The 16,599-nt window shown below is 46.7% G+C and overlaps 1 protein-coding gene across 4 annotated transcripts in view; it reads left to right on the top strand.

The window, feature by feature from the left end:
- The window catches only part of ZNF618 (zinc finger protein 618), a 169,589-nt gene extending 160,834 nt beyond the window's left edge, over positions 1–8,755 (top strand). For all 4 annotated transcript variants that reach the window (XM_025360810.1, XM_025360813.1, XM_025360811.1 and 1 more), the window contains 2 exons: positions 6,431–6,532; positions 7,190–8,755. In XM_025360810.1, the coding sequence (XP_025216595.1) occupies positions 6,431–6,532; positions 7,190–8,706 (1,619 nt within the window). In that variant the 3' untranslated portion in view covers positions 8,707–8,755. The remainder of the gene's footprint in view (positions 1–6,430; positions 6,533–7,189) is intronic.
- The last annotated feature ends 7,844 nt before the right edge of the window (positions 8,756–16,599 follow it).

The raw sequence follows: 16,599 nt of genomic DNA, 5'->3' as shown, positions 1-16,599 counted from the left end.
GCAGGAAGCTGTGTCTCCATCTCTGAAGGGCCTGAAAATCCCCTGTCTCCAGCAACCTACCCCACACCACGCTTGCCACCCCCTGCTTTCCTTTGTCGTCAGCCGTGCCTCACCAGGGAAGGCCTTGAATGCCAGCTCAAGGTGTTTAGACCCCATGGGGAAGCAGGACCCCCGGTCCTGCCTGAACATATCACTTGGTCCTGAGACTCCCACAGCACAGCCTCCTGCACTCTTCCTCTGAAGCCTCGGCACTCCGCCCGCGCCCTGCCAGCTTCTGGAAGCTGAGCTGTGATTAGGGAAGAGCCTGGGTGCCACTGCTTTCCCATCCCTGGAGGCCATTAAGATGCAAATCAGGGCTGAGCCTTGAGGTGGCCCCACCTCTCCCAAGCATCTTGACTTGTTTTCAGAGTGGAGCCGTGGGCTGCTTTGTTCTGGTTCAGCGCAGCCAGAGAATGCCTGGCCGGCAATCAAGCGCAAAGCCAGGCTGAATCCCAGCCACCCTGAATCGGGATTAAAGGCTTGGCTCCATAGAGAGAAATTAAGCATCATGAGCTGCGCAGTTCACAGCGCCGCCGATAAGGAGGATCAGCCTTGAATAACACCAATCTCATTATGGGGCTGCTGAATGGCACAGGGTAATTCCCGCTAATAAACTTCCTTTCTGTGCTATAGGAAAACCTGGCATGCCTTGGTGACGTTGGAGAAGCGTGCTTTGGCAGTAATAATACCAAAGATAACTAAAATTTTGCAAGTGCTTTCTATGCGTCACTTGTGGTACTGAGAGCTTTACACAGGTTATTTCATCAGATCTTCCTGATTAGGTAGTTGACATTTTCATCCCCATTATGTAGATGATGAAACCGAGGCTCAAAGAACATAATCACTGGCCCAAAGTTGCACATCTCCTAAAATAAAAGCATCCAATAGCATTTGAGCTTTTACTTGGCGCCAGGCCTTGTTCTAAGACTTTTACATATATTCACTCATTTAATTCTCACAACAACCCTCAGAGTTAAGTGCCCATAACAGCTCTGCTTCATAGCTGACGAAATGGAGGCACAAATTGGTTAAGTAACTTGTCCAAGGCTATGCAGTCACAGTGGCAGGCTATGGATAGGATTCCAGCTCTCGCAGTGAACTCCAGAGCCCACGCTCTCAACATCCACCCTGTGCAGCCTCAGGTAGACCCTGATGGAAGATTAGCAGAGATGGAAGCCCTCTCGGAGGTCATCTCTTTCAGCCTCCTCATTGAAGTACAGCCAGGAAGACCACAGCTAAGAGGGATTGGGAGACTTGACAGAAAGCAAGCAAGCTGGCAGCTCATGAGTTTAGGATTTTGGAGGTGACCACACCTGGTTCCTTCCTCCCTCCCTCCCTTCCTTCCTTCCTTCCTTCCTTCCTTGTGCCACTGCACTCCAGCCTGGGGTGACAGAGCAAGACCCTGTCTCTCAAATGTAAAAATAATATTACCATCAACCCAGAAAGTTTCTTCATGCCTCTTTGCAGTTATTCCCTTTCTCCTACCCTAGCTACTGGCAACTAACACCTGCTTTCTTTCATTGTAGTTTTGCCTTTAGTGGATTTTATTACATATGGAGTTCTACAGTATTTAGCCTCTTGTGTCTAACTTCTTTCACTTAGCATACTTTTGAGGTTTGTCCATGTTCTCTGTTATCAATAATTCCTTTATTTTGCTGAGTTGTATTTCATTGTCTAAATATACCACAATTTGTTTATCCATTCACCAACTGATGGTCATTTAGATCTCCAGTTTGGGACTATTATGAATAATGCTGCTATGAACATTCATGTACAAGTCATGTACATGTTTTTAACTCTCTTGGGTATATTCCTGAAAGTGGAGATACTGAGCTGTAAGGTAATTCTGTTTAATCCTGTGAGGAATTGCCAGATTGTTTCCTAAAGTAGCTGCACCGTTTTTACATTTCTACCAGCAGTGTATGAAGATTCTAATTTCTCTATATCCCTGTCTACACCTTTTATCATCTTCCTTCTTGATAATAGCCATCCTAGTGCATGTGAAATGGCATTTCATTGTGGTTTTGATTTACATTTTTCTGACAGCTAATAATGTTGAGCATCTGTTCCTGTGCTCATTGACCACATTGGCAAAGGATCTGAATACACATTTCTCCAAAGAAGATATACCCAGTAATGGGATTGCTGGAAGAAATGGTAGATCTACTTTTAGGTCTTTAAGGAACCTCCATGCTTTTTCCATAGTGGTTGTCCTAGTAAAAGTGTTCCCTTTCCACCACATCCCTGCCAACATCTATTATTTTTTGATTTTTAAGTTATGGCCATTCTTGCAGGAATAAGGTGGTACTGCACTGTGGCTTTGATTTGCATTTCCCTGATCATTAGTGATGTTGAGCATTTTTTCATATGTATGTTGGTCGTTCATTTATCTTCTTTTGAGAATTATCTATTCATATCCTTAGGCCACTTTTTGATGGGATTGTTTGTTTTTTTTCTTGCTGATTTGTTTGAATTCCTCATAGATTCTGGATATTAGTCCTTTGTTAGATGCATTTGCAAAGATTTTATCCCAGTCTGTGGGTTATCTGTTTACTCTGCTGATTATTTCTTTTGCTGTGCAGAAGCTTTTGTGTTTAGGTCCCATCTATCTATCTATGTTTTTTGTGCATTTGCTTTTGTGTTCTTGGTCATGAAGGTCTTTGCCTAAGCCAATGTCTAGAAGTGGTTTTCTGATGTTCTAGAATTTTTATGGTTTCGGGCCTTAGATTTAAGTCTTTGATCCATCTTGAATTGATTTTTTGTGTAAGGTGAGAGATGAGGATCCAGTTTTATTCTTCTGCATGTGGCTAGCCAATTATCCCAGCACCATTTGTTGAATAGGGTGTCCTTTCCCCACTTTATGTTTTTGTTTGCTTTGTCGAAGATCAGTTGGCTGTATTTGACTTATTTCTGGATTCTCTATTCTGTTCTACTGGTCTATGTGCCTATTTTTATGCCAGTACTATGCTGTTTTGGTGACTATAGCCTTGTAGTTTAGTTTGAAGTCCGGTAATGTGTTGTCCCCAGATTCGTTCTTTTTTCTTAGCTTTGCTTTGGCTGTGCGAGCTCTTTTTTGGTTCCATTTAAATTTTAGGATTGTTTTTTCTAGTTCTGTGAAGAATAATGATGTTGTTTTGATGGGAATCACATTGAATTTGTAGATGCTTTTGGCAATATGGTCATTTTCACAATATTGACTCTACCCATCCATGAGCACGGGATGTGTTTCTATTTGTCTGTGTCATCTGTGATTTCTTTCCGCAGTGTTTTGTAGTTTTCCCTGTAGAGGTCTTTCACCTCCTTGGTTAAGTGTATTCCTAAGTTGTTTTTTTGTTTTGTTTTGTTTTGTTTGGCAGCTTTTGTAAAAGGGGTTGAATTCTTGATTTAGTTCTCAACTTGGTCACTGCTGGTATATAGCAGTGCTACTGATTTGTGTACGTTGATTTTGTATCCTGAAACTTTACTGAATTCATTTATCAGTTCTAGGAGCTTTTTGGACAAGTCTTTAGGGTTTTCTAGGTATATGATATCAGTGAACAGCCTTTGCCCATTTTTAATTGTTTTTTTGTATCCTTTTATTATTGAATTGTGAGAGTTCTTCATATATTCTAGATACAAGGTCCCTATAGATTATTTGCAAATATCTTTCCCATTCTGTGTCTTGTCTTTTTACTTTCTTGATGTCCTTCAAAGTATAAAAGTTTTTAATTTTGAAGTCCTTTCATCTATTTTTCTCTGTGCTTTTGGTGCCATATCCAGGCAGTGGTATCAAGAAACCACTACCTAACCTAAGGTCACAAAGACTTAATCAGTTCATATGTTCCCTTATAAACCTCTAAGAATTTTATAGTTTTAGCTCTTACATTTAGGTCTGTATTCCATTTTGAGTTTATTTTTATATGTGTGTGAGGCGGGAGTCCAATTTCATTCTTTTACATGTGGGTATCTAGTTGTCCCAGCGCCATTTGTAGAAAAGACCATTATTTTCCCCCATTGAATTGTCCTGATAACCTTGTCAAAACTCAGTTGACCATAGATGTAGGTGTTTATTTCTGTGTTTCCAGTTGTATTCCATTGATCTGTATGTCTATCCTGTGCCAATATTATACTGTCTTAATTACTATAGCGTTGTAGTAGTTTGGAAATCAGGAAGTATATTCCTCCAGTATACTTTGTCCTTTTTCTAAATTGTTTTGGCTATTCTGTATCTCTTGCATTTCCGTATGAATTTCAGGATCAGCTTGTCAGTTTTTGCAGAAAAACAACAACAATATGGATTTTGATAAGGATTGTGTTTAATCTAGATGAGTTGGGACATTCCATGTTCATGGGCTGAAAGAGTTAATATTTTAACAGTAAGTCTTCCAGTCCATGAACATGGAATATCTTTTCATTTACTTAGGTCTTACTTGAGTTATTTCAACAGTGTTTTAGTTTTCAGTGTTCGATTCTTATACTTTTTAAAATTTAATCTTAAGCAATTATTTTCAAAGCTGTTATAAATGGAATTGTTTTCTTAACTCAGCTTTTGGAATGTTTATCACTAGTACAGAAAACTGTCATTTTGTTTTATATATTGATCTTGTATCCTGCACCCTTGCTGAAATCGTTTATTAGTTCTAATTGTTTTGTATGTATGTGGATTCCATAAGATTTTCTATATACACAATCATGTCATCTGCAGTTAGAGATCATTTTACTTCTTCCATTCCAATCTGGATGTTTTTCTTTTTTTACCTAATTGTTCTAGCTAGAATTTCTAATACAGTCATGCACCACATGATGTGCATAATGGATTGCATATGTGACAGTGGTCCCATAAAACTATAATATCCTATCTTTACTATACCTTTTTTGTGTTCAGATACACAAATATTTACCATTGTGGTACAGTTGCCTGAAGTATTCAGTACAGTAACACACTGTACAGGTTCGTAGCCTAGAAGCAGTAGGCTATACTATATAACTAGGTGTATAATAGGATATACCATCTAGGTTTGTGTAAGTACACTTTATGATGTTTGCATAATGACAAAATCTCCTAACAACACATTTCTTAGAATATATGTCCAACATGACTCTACATGTTGAATAGAAGAAATGAGAGTGAGAGTGAATGTTCTTACCTTGTTCCTGATCTTATGGAGAAAACTTCCAGTGTTTCCTCAGAAAGCATGATGTTAGCTGTGGGGTTTTGGTAGATGCTCTTTATTAGGTTGGAAAACTTCGCTTCGATTCCTAGTTCATTGAGTGTTTTTATTATGAAAAGGGTGTTAGATTTTGTCAAATGCTTTTTCTGCATCTATTAAGATGACCATGTGATTTTTGTCCTTTACTCCATTAGCATGGTGTATTACATTTATTTTTGTATGTTTAATCAACTATATTCCTGGAGTAAATCCCCCTTGGTCATGGTATGGAATCCTTTATGTTGCTGGATTATTACATCACAGGATCACAATTAGGCAGCCAGGTTCATAGCAGAACAGTAATATTGAAAACAGCAGAGCCAGAAACCTGGGACTTGGGAGTGTGGTTAAGCAAGCTGTGGTATATCGTATATGATAGAAGTACATATGGCCATGTGTAGCGACAAGAATGTGAACAGACCATGTCCTATTCAGAATTGATCCCATAAACATGTCAAGGAGTAACCATGCATCCAGGAGAATAGGCATATACCAATTACTTATAACTGGATACAACTGCATATGTGCAATTAACAAAAACTAGAGAAGTATGTGGAGGACACATCCAGGAACTGGGAACCTGGGATTATGTCCCAGCCCTGCTGCTGCTTTCTCTGTGATCTTTTCTTATATCCGAGCTTCAGTTTCCATGTCTCACAGTGAGGGGGTTGGTAATTTGGTACTTTGTGTCACACATGGCTTTGGTTTTGTTTTGTTCATTTAATGAAATTTCTAGTAAATATACTTTTAAAATGCAAACTTGGAGGAAGTGAGAGAGCATGAGGAGTTTTTGGCCACTTGGGGGGTGTGACCAGTACTCCCTTCCCTGCATATCAGCTAGAACTCTGAGGTTGTGTGCAGGGAGTAGGTGTGGGGTTCCCAGCCAGGCTTGGGATCCAGTGCTTCCCATTTCCAGAGAGTTTGCTCCATACCACACACTGTGCTCAGCTCTTCCTGGATTCGCTCTTGTTAGTCCTATCAGCCGTAGTGTAATGTCCATATGATTACCTTAGTTTTTCCAAATGATGAAAATGAGGCTTTGCAAGCATAGATAGTTGTCTAAGGAGGAGCCGGGATTTTAAACCAAGCCTGAGTCCCAGTGGCCACATTCTGCTGTTACCCACCACACTCTAGTTCTTGTCTTCTTCATCAACAGGCCTCTTACCCTTCCAGGTTACACACTGTCCCCTTTGTGCCCACAGCTGACAATGAAAACAACATCGCCTCCAACCAGTCCCGATCGCCACCTGCTGTTGTAGAAGAGAAGTGGAAACCTCAGGTCCAGAGGAACAGCGCCAATAACAGTAGGTCTCCCCAAGCAGGGCTGGACCTGAGGGTCCCCTTATGCTCCCATTGTTCCTCTCTGCTCCCCATTCCCACCATTTGTGCTTCCTGTGATGTTGTAAGATGGTGCATGATAGTTTCCAAAGCACTTTTACACCTAAGACCTTGTTTGCAGGAGTTCTTAACTCAGGGGATGGGCAGAAGGAGGCCCAGGGAGAGGAGGTGACTTTTTTATGCGATCAGAAAGCACCAGTTTGTGCCAGAATCAGAACTAGAACCCACCTCTCCACAATTTCTGCTGGTTGCTCTTTCCTGACATGATGATCTCATGTATTTTATTCCCTGAAGATTCCCATATTAGAGGAGATTCCTATATTGAGGAAGAAATTAGACTAGTTGGCTTCAAAGGTCTAGGTGAATGACATAGACCACAATTACGTTTCATACATACCAGTATGTTCTATTCCCATGCCCATGGCAGGCCTTACTAATCAATCATAGAACTTTATCCCTTGAGACCGTCACATATTAAAGGCAGCCAGCACCACCAATGTGTGTGCAAGAGGAAATCTATTTGCCATTCCCAATACTAGATGTTTAGAGTTATTAGGCTACTGCCGCTCCAAGCAGCCTTGAATGCCAGAATTAATCGCATCTCTCTTTGTGTCCTCTGCCAGCCACTACCAGTGGTTTAACACCCAACAGCATGATCCCCGAAAAGGAGCGGCAGAACATTGCAGAGCGGCTGCTGAGGGTCATGTGTGCCGACCTGGGTGCACTGAGTGTGGTCAGCGGGAAGGAGTTCCTGAAGTTGGCCCAGACCTTAGTAGACAGTGGTGCCCGCTATGGGGCCTTCTCAGTCACTGAAATCCTGGGCAACTTCAACACACTGGCGCTGAAGCACCTGCCACGCATGTACAACCAGGTGAAGGTGAAAGTGACCTGTGCCTTGGGCAGCAATGCCTGCCTAGGCATCGGTGTCACCTGCCACTCCCAGAGTGTCGGCCCTGACTCCTGCTACATCCTCACGGCCTACCAGGCCGAGGGCAACCACATCAAGAGCTACGTGCTGGGTGTGAAGGGTGCGGACATTCGCGACAGCGGCGACCTTGTGCACCACTGGGTGCAGAACGTGCTGTCGGAGTTTGTGATGTCGGAGATCAGGACAGTGTATGTGACGGATTGCCGGGTGAGCACGTCCGCCTTCTCCAAGGCCGGTATGTGCCTTCGCTGCTCAGCCTGTGCCTTGAACTCGGTGGTGCAGAGCGTGCTGAGCAAGCGGACGCTGCAGGCCCGCAGCATGCACGAGGTCATCGAGCTGCTCAACGTGTGTGAGGACCTGGCGGGCTCCACGGGCCTGGCCAAGGAGACCTTCGGGTCGCTGGAGGAGACGTCGCCACCGCCCTGCTGGAACTCGGTGACGGACTCACTGTTACTGGTGCACGAGCGCTACGAGCAGATCTGCGAGTTCTACAGCCGGGCCAAGAAGATGAACCTCATCCAGAGCCTCAACAAGCACCTGCTCAGCAACCTGGCAGCCATCCTGACGCCGGTGAAGCAGGCAGTCATCGAGCTGAGCAACGAGAGCCAGCCCACCCTGCAGCTCGTGCTGCCCACCTACGTCAGGCTGGAGAAGCTGTTCACGGCCAAGGCCAACGACGCAGGCACTGTCAGCAAGCTCTGCCACCTCTTCCTGGAGGCGCTCAAGGAGAACTTCAAGGTGCACCCAGCCCACAAGGTGGCCATGATCCTGGACCCACAGCAGAAGCTGCGGCCTGTGCCGCCCTACCAGCACGAGGAGATCATCGGCAAGGTCTGTGAGCTCATCAATGAGGTGAAGGAGTCCTGGGCCGAGGAGGCCGACTTCGAGCCCGCTGCCAAGAAACCCCGCTCTGCCGCCGGCGAGAACCCCGCAGCTCAGGAAGATGATCGGCTGGGCAAAAATGAAGTGTACGATTACCTGCAGGAGCCCCTGTTCCAGGCTACCCCTGATCTCTTCCAGTACTGGTCGTGCGTTACCCAAAAGCACACAAAACTCGCCAAGCTCGCCTTCTGGCTCCTGGCGGTTCCGGCCGTGGGCGCCAGAAGCGGGTGTGTAAATATGTGTGAACAAGCGCTTCTAATCAAACGGAGGCGGCTGCTCAGTCCAGAAGATATGAATAAACTCATGTTTCTGAAATCCAACATGCTTTAAGACTTGACTTCGGGGAAAAAAAAAAAAGAAAAAGAGAAGATAACATTAGGAAAAAACCACACAACACTGTCACAAACAAAGAAAAGGAATTTAAGTTCTAAACACTGTGGACCTCATTATATATGCCCCCCTGGAAACTTAAGTGCTTTTTTTTTATATGTGTGTGTGTGCGTGTGTGTACACAGCCACAAGTGTGTGCACGTGTCTGAACACACGTGCTGTGGTTGTGGGGGTGTGGGGGTGTCTCTGCTCATCTGCATGGCCAGAGAAACTTCGCACACACACACGCGCACACACACACACACACACGACCCTGGTGCGTGCACACATGCCTGTTCTGGGACAGGTGTGCATTGAACTGGGCGTGTCAGGAAAGCTGAGCGATTGGGAAAGAGGGAGATATTTCACCTCCTTTTCTCAGTAAGGGGGCTTTAGAAGACTCCGCTTTCAGGTGTGCAGATTGGCAGAAAGCTGATGTTGTGAAATGTTCAGGCAGCTGAGATCTGAAGTGACTTGACGCTCTCTGTCCTTCACCCCAGTCCCCCTTTTCCCTCCTTGACCCTCTCCCCACCCCCCCCCCCCCCTGATCCCATTGTGCACCCCCCACACACCCTCGGCTGCTCTGCTGTGGACTCTCCACACTGCATCAGATGGACGGTTTCTGCACTGGACTTTGTTTCTCGTTCACCTTCAGGGCATTGAGCTGCTGCCTTTGAGATACCCCTTGGGTGTCCCGGGGCAGCCGCCTTAGAAACACACCTATCTATCTCCCCAAATCAGGAAAGGAGACTTAAAGAGTATAAAGCTGACATTTTGCTTTTTAATATAAGAGAGAAGAAAAAGACATTTTTCAGAGAAGTATAGATACTGTCTCCACTCCCTAATAATTTCTCTCCCTAACATTTTAGCAATTTTTACCTTGTTTGGGGGTTCATTTTGTTTCTTCAGATTTGATTTAGACTCTGCTAGGAGGCACTGAATGTCTATAACTTATGTTTTGGAGTTTTGTTTTTTTACTTGCCCCTTTTATTCCTCAAGTCACACTGTAAACTAGCTCATCTCAGTGGTATACTCAGTATCCTACGGTCTTTCTTGGCCTTCCCTGTACAGTTCAGTTTTCACATATTCAAATGGCCAAGATCAGATTCTTGGCTGTGCTGTTTGGAGACCAGGGGTTGGGGAGGAGTCACGGGTTCCACAGCTGCGGGGTTTGGTGGCCGTAGGGGAAGCAGTGGTTTGGGAGTTCTGAATGTAAGCGCCAGAGCTGCCCTCCTGGTCCGCTTTGCGTGGGACTGAGAGTGTCAGTGTGCGTGGTACCCAGTGTGCATCACACTACTCACCCCCTCCCCGACCCTGGCAGTCCACAGGGACTCCGAAGTCAACCCATAGTCACATCTACCACACCTCAGACCTGCCACAGCCTCTCCTCACTTCCCAGGACCCTGAGGCTCCCAAAGCCAGGGTCCCCACTCACACCTCCGACTTCCTTCCCGAACGGCGGTGAGCATGGTGCCTTGTGGCCCCAACAGTTGATGTTCCGAGGGTGGATGGCGTTCGGCCATGTTCGACTCGATGCTGTGAAAGATGTCTTCAGGCTTTTCTCTCCTGTTCCCCTAGCCGTGAGCAAATTAGGTTCTACACACACAGTTCAGATGCCAAGGGTGACACCCCATTCCCTTCACAAGAGGTGGTTCTGTCACAAATCAACGCTGCACCCCCACCACACCTCTCAGTGAATAACGTGATGGTGGTCTCACTCCCCTGGTGACCCTTAGCCATGGGATGGGGTGGTTACACTAAGGCTTCAGGCTGAGAATGACCATCATGGCGGGCGGCTGTTTGCAGAGGCACCTTCTATCATCCTGGGGTTGGCTAAGTCAACTCCACCCCTTCCCGATAATAAAGCATTACTCAACTGTGAGATACCTCGACTACAAAAAGCACTGTACCACAGCCCTCTCCCCCTGGGTCCATGACGGGAGCAGGGAGTAAAGTTGATTGCAAACCTCATGAAGGCTTAGGATCATGGACCTGGAGCATAGTGTTTGGGAGCCAAGCCTGCACACTTTGCCTCATGAGAACTCACCCAGCTCTCCCCTCGAGTCTTGGACACACTGAAATGGATCAAAGTGGGCCATTTCCACATTTGCTCCAGCAAGCCGTGGTCTCAGGAACTACCGTGCCATTTCCTTTCCTGGAGAATTTCTAGGTATTCCCTCCACAACATTTCCAACTGGGGGGCTGAACCCACTATCAGAGAAGAGCTGCCATCCACACTGGAGCAGGAACAGAGAGAAATCCAGACAGGAACCTCATGTCACTTCCTAGGGAATATAGAAAGAAACATAGCAGACTTCTCATTTGGGCCTTTGGAGGTGTTCTGGAAGGTGGCTCAGCATCGCTGATGATCAACAGATGCCTACAGCAAAAGGTGCCCCTAGCCTTGCTTGGCTGCTGGGGAAGGGACCGTGACCGGCACTTTGACCCACACAAGGATAGGAGCTGCCCAGTTTGTGTGGTAGGTGAGAGCAGAGCCTGGGAACCCATCCTCCCTCTACCTGGAGCAAAGATGTGCTGGTGGTGCCCCATTATTGGGCCAGTTGATTATAAAATAGGCATTTCACTTTCTCGGAAAGCCATCGGACTATGCCCAGATGTGCATTTAGAGGACTCAGCATTCTCCTCTTTGAAGCATGGGATGTCTGTCCTCCAGGAAGAGATTTGATCATAGGTTGTTACCTCCCTTTCCCTTCTTTTTCACCTCAATTCAATACTTGGGGGCTGACTTGCCTCTGCAGGTTTGATGTGAATGCCACTAGGTACTCAGAAAGCTGTCCTCTGGGCTGCCTTGTCCAGTTAGATAACAAGATAGCAGATGATCATTTATCTCTTGCAACCTCTGGTTCCCTCCGGAAACTGGTGTCACCAACAGGAAAGGCTGTACCAAGGTGCCCTCTTCTCAGACAGGCTGTTCTCAGAGTGCACATCCTGCTGCAACTAACAGCTTAATAAAACCCAAAGATCTCACTGATCCAGCCACTGGCCCCTTTATCTCCAGCAATATCCACCTCACCAAATTCTAGTTCAGCCAAAGGATTGAGACAGGCTCTTCCAGTTCATCTCCCAGTGTCCAGCCTGACCTTCACTTTGGGAAGGATTTTGTCATCTGCCTCCCAGTTCTGGTGCCACTGTAGGTTTTCCATCACAGGCCTTTGGGGGATCTGGAACTAGGAAGTTGGGCCCTTTCTACCATATTCTTAGCAGCCTAAGGTGGCGGCCTGCTGATGTGGAGACAACTCGCCTCGAGCCATGTGGTCCCCAGGACAGAAATGGCCTTTGTTTTGACATAGATGGACCCAAGGGGGGAGGTAGAGAAAACACACCTTCACCTGGCAAGTTTTTCCCCCTCATCTGAGGTCAGTTTGCTTCACCAACAAAGCCCAAGCCAAGAACCGCAGCGTTGTGGGTGGTGCCTTGGAGTGGAGTAACCCAAGGAATCTCAGGTCCATCAAGAGCAGTGGTACCATCCAGGCCATGGGTGGATGCCCTTGTTCTGGCACAGTTCTCCACTTCCCGATGCCTGGCTCAGCCAGCCAGGCCTCCTTCTAATGGCATTTAGTAACCAGGAAACAAAACGCATGCCACCTGAGCAAAACTGCCCGCACTTCATCTCTGGGGGTTCGCCGCACAGAGGCCACCTGCCGAATCACCAGTGAGGAAGCTTCGCCACCATCGTGCTTGGCAGCTTCACACTTGACGTCTGGGGATTGGTTTTTGGCTGGGAAAAGGGTACCAGGGTTCCTGGCAAGGACAGGAGGGCAGTGCAGTGACACAGATGAGAAGCCATGAGTCTCCAGGATTCGAGGAAGCCACCAGGTGTGTAGGCTGGTAAGAGTCCTCTCTTTCAGTTTGACCCTTTATCTCCTGCACTTTCAAAGAAACACCAGAGGAAAAATCTACAAGGCGTGTTTCCACTGTGAAGCTGAACCTCTGCCTTTAGGAGTCCCCTATTTTTGAGCAAGGCCACCTGCTTCGCCTGAACTTGAGCTGGACTCCTTGAAGGTGGGCTCCTGGAGAGACATTAGGGATATAGCACATGCTTTCTGGGGGCCACAGGGTCATCGGGAAGGTTTGAAATGAAGATGGGATGTGGCTGGAGCAGGCTGAGATGGCTCCATTGGGGACACTCCCCTCGTCTTGTCATCGTGATGGATATGCTGGAAGAGGAGGTGTCCCAGCGAGCTACCCCAAGTTCATAGCTTTGCCCTCGCCTTGGGAACAGCGGCAATGCCTCTATCTCTGGGATGCATCTTAAGGAGGGCTCCTAACAAGGCCGATGATTTAGACAGAACAAGAGACTAAGTAAGGTCCAGCCATCCGCTGGAGCCAGTAGGTGGGAGCTCCTATCCCCGCCAGCCCTGCTCCAGCCCCTGTGTCCAGCTGGGCCAGTGGAAGAACTGGGAAGGAGGCGGCCCCTCCCTTTCACTGTGGCTAATGTTTGCTAGGCCAGTTATGGTAAACCAATGATACAGTGTTTTCCCTCTTAACGTTCCCCTCCTAGTTTTGCCTTTTCAGGGTTTTCTGGGGGATTTTGTTGTACTAGTTGTTTTTCTTCCTCTCTCATTTGGGTTTGAGGGTTGTGGTCGGGGGAGCCCTGGCTTTCACCAAAGGAGCCCAGTGGTTTCTATGGAAGAGGCGCCCACTCCAACTTTAACGAGGGTGAAGATTGTCAGGTCACTGTTTGACATATTCATTCCCCCGCCCCCTACAGGTGTCGCTTTAAAGAGTCAACTCTTGTACAGAGAAGGATTTGCTAGGTTTGCATTTGGGCGTTAGCATCACGACCCACAAGGGCCCTGCCCAACCATGCGTCCCATGGGGGCACCTTGACTCTTCTAACCAAAATTCCTTAAAGGGGCACAGCCCAGCCTTGTCCGCAACCTCAGGGGCCTGGGATTCCTGTGGCGCTTCCTGAATTCCAGGTTGGCACAGATGATGAAGTCTGAGACCAGCCGGAAGGAGGGGCTCCTCCCACAACCCAGGTGCCAGCCGGTCTCCGCCTAGGACCTTCCCTCCTGCCCAGCCAGGGTGGGCGGCATCCCACGCGGTGAAACGAGCTCGTGGACTGACCCGGGGCTGGGCCTCGCCAGCCAGGAGAGAGCGAGGGCCGCATGGCGGGGCTGGCCCAGGCAGCTTGTCCAGGGCCATTCAGATCCCAAGCATCAGGAAATCATTTTGTACAACCACCCGAAGCAGAGATATTTTTTAAGAAGCGTAAATTATTTTCAGTTGTTTTCTGATCCAGCCTTTTTCTTTTCCCCACAACTTCACGCCAGTGATTCGTTCACATCAGGTAAATCTTGAGAAAGCCTTGGTGCCCTCCTCCCCACCCCCACTCAGTAACCACGTGCGTGTACCCCCGCATCCTTTCTCAGTAGTTAAAGACGTTCTAGGCAATACCACAGACACGTCTGTGTCTCTCTCTTCGAGTGCAAGAAACTTAAGTCATCTTAAAAAAAAAAAAATACAAAAAAAAATTTACAAAAAAACAAACACAAAAAAAATATCTTTTTTAGGCCAGAGTTTTCTACAGGTATTAATGAATATTTTTCTTAATCCTTATAAGTTTTATGTGTTTAATATTTCTTAATACCGGTAGCATTAATTTATACTTTTGTAGCAACACAATATTTTTATAAACAGCCGGTGCTTGGCTCAAGTCTTCACGAGGGGTTTATGCAGGGCCATCTTGGGGACCCTGTGTACCATGTACTGTATTTAAAAAAAAAAAAAAAGTTACCTAGTGTCACACTTGCTGTGTTAATTAACAAAAGACGTTGTGTGCGGTCTCCTGTATCGGTGTGGATCCAGCAGCTCTCCAGGGAGTCACATTGCATGGGGGTTGAGTTGACGGTTCTTGTTGTGATATGTAAACCCCCGAGACCAAACTTGAGGGTTTATTTAGGGTTTTCTGTTTGTCCTTTTGGGTTTTTGTTTCACTTCGTTTTGGTACCGTTTCTCCATTTATAGCCAAATCAGTTTCATGATGTTCAAAACTTTTACTGATGTCAAATGGAGGAAAGGAACAGAAAAAAAGATTTTTACAAAGTAATAAAATTTAAAACTGAGCTGTTTAATGTTGCTGTTTTTACCTGTCTGTTCTTGTCCAAAAGTGGAACATTCCCAGGGAGAAGAGGAAGGTTCCACTTGGTTCCTTAAGTCGCCAAAAGCCCCAGCCCAGGATTCAGTACCTCCCCTGCCCCCCGAATTCTTGCAGCACTATTTCCTAGTTGGTTGATGCCAAGGCAAAAAGATACCTTTTAACGGTGAGAGGATCAGTTGCTTAAATGATTTCATGTCAGTGTTGTATTTATGGTTTTACAATAAAACAACCTTTAGGAAGATGCAGCGTGTGGTGTTTTTTTCTTGGGTTCAAGGTTGGGCCATACTGTCCAGTTAGGAGCAGAGCACCTGCAGGGCACTGGTGAGTGGAGATGGGCCAGAGACAGGGCACCTGGGGTGACAGCACACATCCGTCCCAGCGGGACACTGTTGACTTACCTGTGGTGATGCTGGTATCAGTGACTTACCTGTGAGCTCACAGCTTATCTCTTGCACCAGACCTGGCCCAGCCAGTGTTTGATAAATGAGGGAGGGACATGGTCGAGGAAGATGAGACCCTCCTGGGCTTGTGGAACATTGTCCCATGGAAGAAGGGATGGATTTAGTCTCCATTCTCCAGGTCTAGTGCCTCAGGCACATGTGCAGGTTGGCCCTGCCCTGCGGTCATCTGCGAGGCTCCTGTGCCCCTTTGCCTAGTGGCTTTGGCCCCCTAAACGGTGCGTGTGATGTTATAACTGTTGTGTGTATTGTCCATGTGCTGGGGAAGAGTGTCTGTGGGTTTTGCCAAATTCCTGATGGCGAGAGGGACTCTGAACAAATTAGGAATCAGTGCCCTCCACCATGAGCTGCTAGAGACCAGCCCTGGTGGGCTCACCAAGCCTGATGCCATTCAGATGTGCGGACACCAATGCTCTTCTGGAATAGAAGCAAACCAAAGGCAAGTCAAGGGAGAAGAGAGACCAGCAGGCAAACTGGGGCCTGAGCAGGAGGGGGTGACACTCCTCCTAGTGGGCCCACCACTAGAACAGCCCTTTAAGAGGTGAAACTGCCATCCTGCCATCCAGGTGAGTGAGTGACAGACACCCCAGGCTTGACACCATCTTTACCAGGTGTGGGCAACTCTGCTTCAACGTAGAGGATGTGTTGCTTGATCACCTGAAAAACTTTCATCAAACCGCACATGTAACAGCATGAAGAGGCTATTGGAGCACCAGCCCTGCCCTCAAAACCATCCTGCCTTAGGAGTTTCATGCTGATGTGGACATTCTGAGCCAACGATTGAAGTTTAATAGAGGAGTTTCTATGTAGCCTACAATGAAAAGTCGGGAGTCCTGCTGTGGCCAAAGGAATCCTCCTCCACGCTCTTGAACATCGCAGTCAAATAAGGCCAGGGCATGGCCCGGGAGCCCTCACAGCTGAAGGAGCAGCCTCGATTGAAAAAAAAAAAGATGCTTTAAAAAGGAGGGGAAAAAAGACGTTTCTTTATTAAGCAGCTGCAGCTACATTTATTTTGTAATGGAAATAAATGAGTGTGCCCAGCACCTTTGAAAGAGAAATTTGAGGTGAGACTATTTAAGAATGGAGTGAATCTTCACGGTACGGGTGTCCACTGTGCTGAGAAAGATTCCTGGCACCTTCTGAGATGAGCATTGTGAATTCTTCAGACTCAGGGTCACAAGGTGCTGCTCCCCCATCCCACCCCTGAGGGTTAAAAGCTAGGGGACATTGATTTTTTCATTTATTTTTAGTGAAAAGTTGTAGTAAGTGTCA

Source organism: Theropithecus gelada, chromosome 15, assembly GCF_003255815.1.
Source record: "Theropithecus gelada isolate Dixy chromosome 15, Tgel_1.0, whole genome shotgun sequence".
Classification (NCBI taxonomy): domain Eukaryota; kingdom Metazoa; phylum Chordata; class Mammalia; order Primates; family Cercopithecidae; genus Theropithecus; species Theropithecus gelada.
The sequence above is the reverse complement of the archived record's forward strand: the minus strand, read 5'-3'. Positions and strand labels throughout refer to the sequence as shown.